At 35.3% G+C, this 12,376-nt stretch overlaps 1 protein-coding gene across 2 annotated transcripts in view; it reads left to right on the top strand.

Moving 5' to 3' along the window:
- DCDC1 (doublecortin domain containing 1) overlaps positions 1–12,376 on the top strand; it is a 490,317-nt gene that overhangs the window by 28,107 nt on the left and 449,834 nt on the right. For both annotated transcript variants that reach the window (XM_042959037.1, XM_042959036.1), the window contains exon 4: positions 4,976–5,145. In XM_042959037.1, coding sequence (XP_042814971.1) covers positions 4,976–5,145 — 170 coding nt within the window. The remainder of the gene's footprint in view (positions 1–4,975; positions 5,146–12,376) is intronic.

The following is a 12,376-nucleotide window of genomic DNA, read 5'->3' as shown; positions in this document are numbered from 1 at the left end:
TAGATGCTCATTGGTTTCTATATGTTCGATGTTCTGATCTTTTACATTTTTTTAATGTTCAGAGTGCCCCTCTTCTGCCAGTGGAATTCCCTTCAAGTTTGTTCCTGTGTCCTTTTGACATGCCCCACTTGTCTTTGATAGCTTCTTTGTTTTCAGACATGATAAAATGTGGTAGTTCCTGGTACATTTCTGGCCACAGATCTGAATACTTATAGGGATTCAAAAACATTAAAACATTAAAAATATTAACCATCTGTTCCTCAGTGGTTGAAAATTGTATGTACTTTCTTTTCTCCTCAAACTTATGTTTCTATTCCATTTCTTCTACAGAATTTTATCTTTCGTGCTTGAAGTCCTTTATAGGCTTTCTTTAGGAAAGCCTATATATGGAAGGCAAGGTTCTAGACATTGATTTGCTAATAACTATGTACACTTGCATGCCCCTTGGAAAGTCTCCCTGTGCTGTTTTGTTATTGGTAGTTAGTGTCCCAACTTGAAGACAGTCATGTCTCTTCTCTTCACTGGCTGACACATTGTACCTTCTATGTGCAAGTACACCAACTTTATATAGTGGCTACTATTCTTAACCCTTTCCTATAGATGAAGAAACTGATGTACAAAGATGTCTAAAGTGTCACAAATAGCAAGTGGACAGTGGGGATGTAAACCCAGATACCCTGCTCCAGAATCCAGGCCTATAACCACTATGTATTGAATGCCTTTTAGTTAGTTAGTTAGTCAGTTAAGAGAGAGAGAGAGAGAGAGAGAGAGAGAGAGAGAGAGAGAACATGCAAGTGAGTGGGGGAAGTGCAGAGAGAAAAGGAGAGAGCAAATCCCAAGCAGGCCCTGTGCCTTTAGCGTGCAGAGACTGACACCAGTTTCTATCTCACAGACCCAACTGGGACATCATGACCTGAGCTGAAATCTAGAGTTAGATGCTTAACCAACTGAGCCCCACCCAGGTACCCCTTGAATGCCTCTTTATAGAAAGGTGCAGGGGAGCCTGGGTGGCTCAGTTGGTTAAATGTCTGGCTTTGGTTCAGGTCATTATCTCCTGGTTTGTGAGTTTGAGCCCCACATCAGGCTCTCTGCTGTCAGCAGCGAGAGAGCTACTTCAGATCCTCTGTCTCCCTGTCTCTCTGCCCCTCCCCACTCATGTACATGCTCTCTCGCTCTCAAAAATATTAAAATAAAAAAATAAATAAAAATAAAAAAGGGTGGAAAAGCAGATCTAGGGATGGGCATGAGTGGAAAGCTTATTATATTCATGTAAAATGGTTAAGAGATGGAAAGTAAAAAAAACATGGTTTTTCAGTGTGTGAGTAAATAAACTATGCATGTGTTAATAAAACAAGGCAGTGCTGTTACCTTTACTCTGCTAAAATACCATAGTGGTGTCAGTCAAATTAAAATTAACACATTTTTATTTCTTTAATTTCCAGATAACAGTTTTCATTTAATTAACGTACATGAATGTTATCTGCAAGCCTATTGTATTCTGCATATTGTACTTAACCTGTTAATACATTCTACTTCTAGTGAGGATAACACTTTTTATAGTAACATTACAGAAGAACTATTGCATTTAATAATTGTAATGATTTTACACTTACACAACTCATTTCAGCTAAAGGTATCCTGAAACTATTTTACATGGAAAAAAAGAAAACCTATACCTACCACTAAAATGATAAGTTACTGCTATATTTCAAGAGATATTTTTGAATGTTTGGTGCAAATTTTCTTAGTTTTTAATGATTAGACTATATATAATAAACACACCATGACAAAGTATTTCATTCTACAAGGTGATTTACTCTTTAATCATAAAGTTTTGCCTTGCTATACACAGCTGGAGTTTTTAACTTTTAAGCATTCCCCAATTAGGAAGACCTAACCTATGAAGGAATTGAACAGTCAATGGTTGTGGGTTGTTATGGAAGTCTGAGAAGAGAACCTTAGCCCTCCTAATGTGAGAAGCTTAAAGGAGGAGGGGCAGGGGGAGAGTGTGAAAGCCAACAGCCCTTTGGTCTTTAGGTGGAATACCAGAGGAGTGCTGGGCAAAGAATAGCTCTTTTTATTATTACTAACATGGAGAAAGAGAACATTCTTATTTTGATATAGATTGAGATTCACCTTACAATTTTTTTAATGTTTTATTTTTTGAGAGTGCATGTATGTGCCCGCAAGCTGAGGAGGGGCATAGAGAGAAGGAGAGAGAGACACACACACAGACTCCGAAGCAGGCTCCAAGCTCTGACCCATGAACCCATGAACCACGAAATCGTGACCTGAGCCAAAGTTGGACGCTTAACTGACTGAGCCACCCAGGCACCCCGAGAGTCACCTAACATTTAATGAATGTCTACCATGTGCCAAACACTGTGCCAAATACTTTCATACTCACCATTCATTTAATCCTCATAACCATGTGGATAACTGGTTTTGCAAATGAGATGACTAAAGCTCAGAAAAGCTATAATACTTAAGGTCACTTATAGTTATTTGGAAGAGAAAGACATGATCTTATGTATTCTAGGTATATATTTCTCCATTATATTTGTGACTATAAGTTACATTACACTCCTTTTACTCTTCCATATGCTTAATTAAAAGTAAGTCTAGCAACTTGCTAACTAGCTAACTTGCTTTCCTGGATAGCAGTTTAGTTCACAGATTATCAGGAGTTTCAGGATTAGATTCAACTGCAAAAAACAAAGACCCTCTTTCAAGTCTTTGCTAGGATTTTATCACCTCAATGAGGCCTATACTGACAAACCTTTTTAAAAGTACACTCCCAAGGCACCTGGGTGGCTCAGTTTAAGCATCTGGCTTTGGCTCAGGTCATGATCTCACAGTTCATGAGTTCCAGCCCTGCTTTGGGCTTTGTGCTGTTTCAGCTCAGAGCCTGGAGCCTGCTTTGAGTTCTCTCCCTCTCTCTGTTTCTCCCTCTCTCTGCCCCTCCCCTGCACGTGCTCTGTCTCTCTCAAAAATAAATAAACATTAAAAATAAAATTGCATTCCCTCCATTCCTAATCTACCTTGCCTGATCAATTTTTTTCCATAGCATTTATTGCCTAACATCTTACAGTTTACTTACTTTTTATGTTTATTCATCATCTGCCCCCACTAGAATGTAAGCTCCACAAAGGGCACAATTTTTTTCCACTAACTGTTCATTGAAAAATTATATATAAGTACCTAGAAAACTGCCAGGTATATTGTAGGTGCTCAATAAATAATCTATGGATAAACGCTTTTATTTAAGAATAGCAGTAAGGGGTGCCTGGGTGGCTGAGTTAAGTGATTTCAGCTCAGGTCATGATCTCACGCTCATGGGATTGAGCTCAGTGTCAGTCTCTGCACTGACAGCACAGAGCCTGCTTGGGATTCTCTGTCTCCCTCTCTCTTTGCTCTTCCCTTATTCATTCTCTCTCTCTCTCTCTCTCTCTCTCTCTCTCTCTCTCAAAATAAATAAACGTACATTGAAAAAATAGAATAGCAGTGAAAGGTAAAAGTAGTATTTTTTGTTACCTTACAAGTAATATCCTTCCTGTTACTAGTGCTATGTCATGTTACCTAGGGACTCCTCATTATGATAGTAGGATACATCAGAGAGGAGACTGTGTGGCTATTTTTATAAGCAGTATGAGTGGGTGGTTACACCCTGGAAAGGGCCCTACAACATTCTTTGACATTATTTTTTATGGGAATATTCACATTTTTTTATTCTTAAGAAATTTGAGGTGATTTGTGTGCATTACTCAAGATTTCTAGGTTGTTGGGGGTGGCTGGGTGGCGCAGTCAGTTAAGGGTTTAACTCTTGATCTTGGCTCAGGTCAGGATTTCACAGTTTGTGAGTTCGAGCCCCACATCAGGCTCTGCATTGATGGCATGGAGCCTGCTTGGGATCCTGTCTCTCCTTCTCTCTGCCCTTTACCCACTTGTTCTCTCTCTTGCTCTCTCTCGCTCTCTCCAAATAAATAAATAAACTAAAAAAAAAAAAAAAGATTCTAGGTTGCAAATAAGAGAATCCCAACTCAAACTATTTTAGCCAAATAAAAAAAAGAGAGAGAGAGAGAAATCTGTTGGCTTGGCTCACATACCCAGGAAAATGAAGAGATAGGGTTGTTTTTTAATACCAGGTTTCAGGGATTCAAATGTCATCAGAAATCTCTCTCACTTTTTAATCTCTCTCCATCTCTCACTTTTGTTTTTATCTGTTTTGGCTTCATTCTCAGTCATGGAGGTTTAACATTGTTCTGAAAGGTAGCAATCCCAGAGAACAGAGCATGACTTTTTCTTTACGGGGATTCTGATTTAGCCATCACTGTTTCTGGGAAAGGCACTTAGATTGGCTGGTCACAGGCATACTCACTTCCCTACTGGAAAGTAAGGCCACATAATTTAGAATTCTCCATTAGAATCAGGACAAAGGTAGAATTCAAAATGGAAAGGATGGAGGACAGGCAAAAAAAAAAAAAAAAAAAAAAAAGCATTGTGGTACACTTTTCAATAACATATTCCTCATGTTAAGTTTGTTATAATGAGCAATTTTCTAGCAAACAGCAAAAATGAAAATGCTTTAAAAAAAATGAAAATGATTTGCAATAAATTACCATTTTTTTCTTTCTTGAATAGGATTATGCCCTTCTTTTTTTTTTTAAGATTTTATTTTAAAGTAATCTCTATACCTAATATGGGGCTCAAATTCATGCCTCTGAGATCAAGAAGGGCATGCTCTACCCACTGAGTCAGCCAGGGACCTAGGATTATACTATTCAAAGACTCAGATTCATACTTTTGTTTTCCTTTAGACTTCATCTCTGTTCTTTTATCATGATATCTCACATTTAGCAATTGCTGCATAGCCTAGAACATGGTGAGAGAGAACTTGTGATGAATGCCTAGCCCCAATTTATGACCCTAGAGGATTTTACCTTTTTAATTAAATAACATTCTTCCTCATTTTTAGCTGAAAATGGCAAAAAGAGACACAGATGATCATGGAGCATCCGTTTCTCAGTCTTCTTTATCCCCCTTGACTAAAGCCATGAAGGCATCACAGCAGAGCAGCACCAAAGGCACCTTCAGTGGAGATACCGTTCACCCAATTTACAAATGTATTTCAAAAGATTTACCAAGGTAAGAATATTATTTCAGCAGCTTACACTGAATTCTGAAGGAGATAAAGTGCCTACAAAAAGTTGTCTAATTAAATGTTCCTGGAGCTGATGTCAGTAATAACTTGGAGATATGATGGGTTATGAAGGTTGTTGCCTCAATTAGAGCCCTTCAATTTCTTCTACTTTATGGGAAGAAAAAGGCAGATGATGTAATAAACATAAATTATACCTGGAGTCTGACTTGGACAGTAGTATAATGATAATAATAATGGCAGGACAGATAATATTGGCTACATGCCAGTCACCATGCTAACCTCTTAACCTGCATTATATCTATTTAGTTCTCTAAACAGCTGTGGGAGGAATATAAGGCAGGTAGTATTTAAACATTTCCATTTTACCTATGAAGAAACAATTACCTAGAGAGGTTAATTAACTTGACCAAGATCACAGAGCTGGTAAGTACAGAATGTATGATTTGAACCCATATGGATCTAACTCCACAGCAAGAACTCTTCTCTAGTATATTCTACCACACTTCTCAGAAATACAAAGCAGAGGAGGCAGATGTATTTTTCCTGTGTTTTTGTCTATTGGAAAATGAAAGAATAAAAAAGTTCCTGTTAGGTTTTGTTAAACTATTGGCTGGCTAAATGTGATGTCATAGTCTTTATGTTAAAAAGAAAATGTAACTATAAAATCGTTGAAGAGAATATTCATAAACTAAGGATAATGTTAATGTCTTATAAAAATGCCCAGTTACATTTATATCTTAACACAGTTTCATTATTTTTTTACGTATCAGTAAATTTAGACGAAAGTGAAATCTAGACTTTTAGTGGGGTGCCTGGGTGGCTCCGTCGGTTAAGCATCCTACTTTGGCTCAGGTCATGGTCTCCCGGTTCGTGAGTTTGGTTCATGAGTTTGAGCCCCACATGAGGCTCTGTGCTGACAGCCCAGAGCCGGAGCCTGCTTTGGATTTTGTGTCTCCCTCTCTCTCTGCTCCTCCCCCACTCATGCTCTGTCTCTCTCAGAAATAAACTTTAGACTTTTAGCTAATTTTTGTTTTGCTTTATTCCTCTGAACTCTGAGTATATCAGCAGTGTCTGAGATTATTTACACAGTGTACTAGCTATATGGCTAGATAATTTTTTAGAACATCATTACTCAATATAGTTATACTGTAGAGACGTAAGTTACTCGTGAAAGTGTTTTCCTCAATAAGACAATGGAAAACAATTTCCAAATAGGATTTTTAAGTATTCCTTTATACAAATGCCATTGCTAATAAATGTGTTTACACATTTTTATTGCTTTAGAATTTATTTTTACCAATTTCCTTTTCAAAATCATACTACATTCACTTTTTATTCCAACTATCTTTTGTGCTTTTTTAGATTCTTTATTTTTTTCTGCTAGAGCTAACTGTAATTTCATTTATACAGTTTCTTTCTGCTTTTTTCTCATTTTCTTTCTTTGATTCTGACTCGTTTTAACTCTGGCTTTTTTTGTCCTTTTTTAATGTCAGTCTTTCTTTTCATGTGACACCTTCCTACTGCCTGTTTTTTAGTAGTTTATTTCAATGTGGTACTCATATTTCTTTGTCTGAATCCTAATTTCTTTTCTGTCACTATTACATTTTACCATCAACTTTGATTATGATGTACCTAGAAAATAAAGTAAATCTCCTGGTAATCGAATGGAAGTCAAAGACAATGCCCAGAGATCTTTTACTTTCATGCAAAAGAAAATGATGAGTTTCAACCTGAAAGGGGTCAAGTTCATAAAGGCTAATGGTAATCTAAGATCTGTTGGCATTAATATGATTATCAGAGAGAGGCAATTTTCTCTACGAATAAAGACATTTTCCCCCTGATTGAGGTTAAAACTTTTCTTGTCTCATTCTTGTTTTCCTTGCCACCTTTCTTCCACAATCTTTGTGATCATTTTATGAGAAATAATTATTAAAATATAGTCAATTTGTTGTTCTTTTACTTATATCACAAGAGATTATGTTTCTCTCCACTAAACACACTGTACATTTTACAAAATATGCCCACATGTATTAAATCCATTCATTGCAGCCATACAGTGACCAGTCACTTTAGTCTCATGTTATTACCTGATGCTATTAATTTATTCTATATTGTATTTACATTATTCACTCTTCACTCTTTCTTGTGTTCTTTCAGTGTTTTTTTTCTTTGTCCTTCTTCTATATTTGTAGCAGAGTGAAAACTGCTATACCAGGATCCTTCCCTTAACAAGAAAACTAATCACCATCAGTGTAAATGAGTTCAACAAAATTGTGCCAAAGAAGGTCTGATCCTCCCATTTTATGACTTACCAGTACAAGGTCAGATGACTGGAAATATCTAGCATCATTATGAAAAGCAGCACAATAGGAAACTTTTCCTACCTAGCTTTGGTGTGATGTATTTCCAGGTACGCTGGCACAGAGCACCAGCCTTTGAGACATGGATGGCAAAATTAATTATTTATTGGTAACTGGTATCTATGGACAGTTCCATCATATTTATAGAAAGATATTTCTAAGTGCTGAGTAGATTTCCAAATTAAAATTTCATTTTAAAATTAAGAGAATGTTGTAAACAGTATTTCTTTCTATCCCACATATAAAATATTTTATTGATTTTTAGCTGATGATCATCTAGGATGTAATTTCATGATTTTTATAATAGAAAGTTATAGTATCTTTTAATCTTGCTTGCAGCTGAGTGTGTTGCCAACTCTTTTAATTCCCTGCAGGAGAAATTTTTTTTAGTACATTAAATGAGGACTTATATCAGTTTTAAAAGTGAATTACCAACGGTTTTTTGTTATATGTTATCTGGGTTACTTTTCACAGACAAATCGTGCTTTCAAGGAGACTGGCAACACATAAACTATTCATTCACTTTTTAATGTCTAATTTTAGTTATCTTGGATTTTTCTTTACTTTTTTTTTTTTTTAAGGTAATCTCTGTGCCCAATGTGGGGCTTGAACTCATGACTCTGTGATTAAGAGTTGGATGCTCCACTGACTGAGCCAGCCAGGCACCCTGGGTCTTGGATATTTTTAATTGGAATGAGTCTTAGATGCCTTTATAAATAGAAACATTTGATCACATTGCCTTTTCTAGGGACAGTTTAAGTTTAGCAATTTCATCATTCCAAAGATGGGCTGTCAGTTCCCAGCACAGGATGGGTAGCAGAAGGGAGAGAGGGGAGACAGCAAAAGTTAATGAAGCAAGGCAACACCTTAAGTACCTCCATTGCCCAACAAATCACACTTTGTGCAGTTCATATTTTTTTTCAATTTTTTTTTTCAAAATCAAAATCTCTACAGATCTAAAGATTAATGTATGATTTCCTTTTAAAATGTTAAAAGACTATATTGTTTCCTTTTGAAAATTTAGATTTCCTCTGGAAAAATTTCTGTATAATATCTGTAACCTCCCCAGTTTTAAAGATGTACCTTGCTCTTATTCCTTTGTACATTTGTATAAACACAAATATACTTTTCTTCCTTTGGGTGAGATGATCCTATATTCAGATGGTTCCTTTACCAATTTTAGAAATTGCTCCTCTTGTTTAGAATTTCCTTCTATAAAATTAAACAAGTTCAATTTAACAGACATTGAATAGCTCCTATAGCGTATATATGTGATTTGAATACTATGCATTGGTTATTATTCAATCATCAAGTTGCAAGTACAAATTTGATATAGTATGTATTGTAAAATAACTGGAAATTGCTTTGCAACTGGGATACCCTTACCTAAATTTCTAGGCCAAACTAGAAATATATTTTCTTCTGGTGTTGGAGATAAAATTTGAGGGGAATTGTTGAGTTTTATTATAATCACTTGTATTATTTACTTTCTATGATGTTTAACTTACATTTTATCTAGCTATTGTAGAAAGTTATTTATATCTTTAGGTTATTCATTTCATCAAGTTGGAGAAAGGTTAGGATGAAGTTTAATGAAATTTTTGTACTTTATGTACTGCAGAGATTTTATACAAGGTTACATTCATCAAACATATATAAGGTTATTTCTTTTATTACTTGCATTCCAGTATTTTAAGTTGATGATTTATTATTGAATGTACTTGGGGTCATTTTCCCTCATGTTTCATTTTCCTATTTGTATTTATTCCAATTAGAGAGTTTAATTACTATTAAAATGGTAATAGGATAAAGATAAGTTTTACAAATGACAATATTAAAAAAAAAACATAACTCTTCAGGAAGGTTTAAATGCCATACAAATATAAAGCAAGAAATCTATGCTTGTCAAATATACAGTATAAATAAATAATTTAGATGAAAATGGTTGACTACATTTAACAAAGAGACTACTAAATAATGAGGGGCTAAAGAGTGGTTGTTATACTTGATGTACTTCATTGAATATTGTAAGTAATTGCTATCCATAAAAATTCTATGGCTTCTGTATAGGAAAAAGAGACATTTTGACAGCCAACACTGGTATGAAGCAACAGCAAGTACAAATCCTTGGCATCTGTCATTATTCTGCTGTTGAATTCACATCTAAACTATGTGATTACTTAGACCTGTATGTTTGTTATTGAGCCATGATCTGTCAAAGTAGCCACACTTCCTAGTTATGAATAGAATTATTAGCCACCTGCAAATTTCTGCCATGGAAATCTAAATTCACCAGGGATGCTTTGTGTTTGAAAGAGCAGGGAAATAAAAACTCTGTGTCATTTTTATGCCTATGCTGAAGTTTTTGATGAAATGTTTCTACTTAAGTAAAAGTAAAATATTTAGAAAATACAATATTAGTTATACTTTAGTCCATTATAAAATTAGTAAAGATTTTGAATAAAACAAAAAGTAAAGCAACTATGATTAGAAAGCTGATTGTGTAAGTTAGGCTACTATTAGCACAAAGTAACAGAAAACTCAACTGAAAGTGACTTTAAAAATGAGGAACAGTCATTATCTTACATAACAAGAACCTCAGAGGCAGGCAATTCGAGGGTTAAATTCAGTGGTTCAGCAGTGTTTTCAAAGAGCCTTGCTCTTTGTATCTTTTCCTCTGCCATCCTCAGACTATTGGCTAGATCCTTGGGTATGACTCCTCCTACTCACAAGATGGCTTATTACATGTTCACTCAATAATGTCTGAATAAAGGGGTGTCTGGGTAGTTCAGTTGGTTGAGCATCTGACTCTTGATAGAAGCTCAGGTCATGATCCCAGGGTCATGGGATCAAGCCCCTTGTCAGAGTCCACACTGACCGTGGTGTGGGAGCCTGCTTGGAATTCTCTCTCTCTGTACCTGTGCCCCTCTCCTTCTCTTGCTCTATGAAATGAAACGAAATGAAATGAAATGAAATGAAATATAAAATAAAATAAAATTATAAAATAAAATAAAATAAAAAAATAAATTTTATTTAAAAAATTTCTGACTAAAGAAAATGGATATTTGATTATTTCTTTTTTTAAGATTTTATTTTTTTAAGTAATCTCTACACAAAATGTGGGGCTCATACTCAGAACCCCAAGATCAAGAGTCACATGCTTTACTGGCTGAGCCAGCTAGGTGACCCTATATTTCTTTTTTATTAGGGCAAAATACATTTCTCCAGATGACTTTGCATCATGTCTCAGTGACCAAAATTGGATCATAGTAATTATAGTAATCATAGGCTGATTACTTAGCCTGCAAGGGACAAGGGAAATATAATTACCATCGTTGGTGTTAGACACTGAGGATTCACCCATGGGAACTGATTAGGGGATACTTTCCATGGGCATATAAAGAGGATGAATCCACAACATAACTGAGACTTTTCATCTAAGGAAAAATCAGTGGAATAACTGTTGGATAAATAATCAACATTGCCTGACATAACTCTTGGCTTTGGCTTTCTTACATTTTATTTCAAAAATTGTGTTTATTTTGTCAGTGGTATTTTAGTGACACATTTTGGCATGATGTCATAATTATCACAGAGTAGTTATTCCTTTATATCAACTACTGGTTAAGTTTCAGTAGAAGTGTCAAAGATGTAAAGCAAAGATCTTACCTTGGCAGAATGGGATATGAAATCATGTGAAATCACATAACAAATCACAAAGCAAACATATCAATATGCAAACTAGTACATCAGTTTATACAGGATGTAGGGGAATGATTTAGAATAAGGAAGGCCTTAAGGAAGATGATAGTCACTATGAATTCATAGTCACTATGAATTCTACAGCTATAAGAACTAAATTCTGGCAAAACCCGAATGACCTTGGAAAAAGACCATGAGCATCAGATGAAACTGTAACACCAGATGACACCTTGATTTCAGTTTTATGAGATCCAAAGAAGAGGGTCCTGGGAAGCTTTACCCAGACCCTTGACCCATGGAAACCATGTAATAATAAATAAATATTGCTTTAAGCCACTAAGTTTGTGGTAATTTGTTGCCCAACAATAGGAAACTAATACAGATAGATGGATGATAGATAGATAGATAGATAGATAGATAGATAGATAGATAGATATTTTTTAAGAAGGTATATTTCTGGGGGTGCCTGGGTGGATCAATCGGTTAAGCGTCCAACTTCGCTTCATGTGAGGTCATCATCTCACAATTTGTGAATTTGAGCCCCGCATCAGACTCTGTGCTGACAGTTGGGAGCCTGGAACCTGCTTCGAATTCTGTGTCTCATTCTCTCTCTGTCCCTCCCCCCATTTGTGCTCTGTCTCTCTCTGTCTCTCAAAAATAAATAAATGTAAAAAAAATTTTTTTTTAAAAGAAGGTATATTTCTGAAGTTGTATAATTGGTATTCTTGTACCAACCTAATGTAGTAGAATTTAGGCTTTAGGCTGGAAAAAAATGCTTTCTTACTAGTGGTAAAAGAGTAAATAATACAGTGGTGAATTGGAATATTTGACAGAAATCAAAGTCTAGCATTTTATATGGGCTACATAATTGATAAAGTATAGTGATTCCAGCTATCAAATCTACCAGGGCAAATGTGAATGCACAGGAAGGAAATGCATTCCTATATGCAAGGGTAGCATAGAAATCTTACCAATCTTTCAAACAATTTGAAATCTTTATATATATGAATTGTTTACAGATATAATGAAAGATTTACAGTAAAGACACATCATAAACTTACAGGACAAGATAATAAGACTGACATAGAAATGTTAAAATTTATAAAATTATAAATTAGTCCAGGTTCCAGAATGTGGTAGATAGCTTCAACAG

The sequence above is a fragment of the Panthera tigris genome, chromosome D1 (assembly GCF_018350195.1).
Source record: "Panthera tigris isolate Pti1 chromosome D1, P.tigris_Pti1_mat1.1, whole genome shotgun sequence".
Taxonomy (NCBI): domain Eukaryota; kingdom Metazoa; phylum Chordata; class Mammalia; order Carnivora; family Felidae; genus Panthera; species Panthera tigris.
Note: the sequence above shows the minus strand (reverse complement) of the source record. Positions and strands in the feature narration are given on the sequence as shown.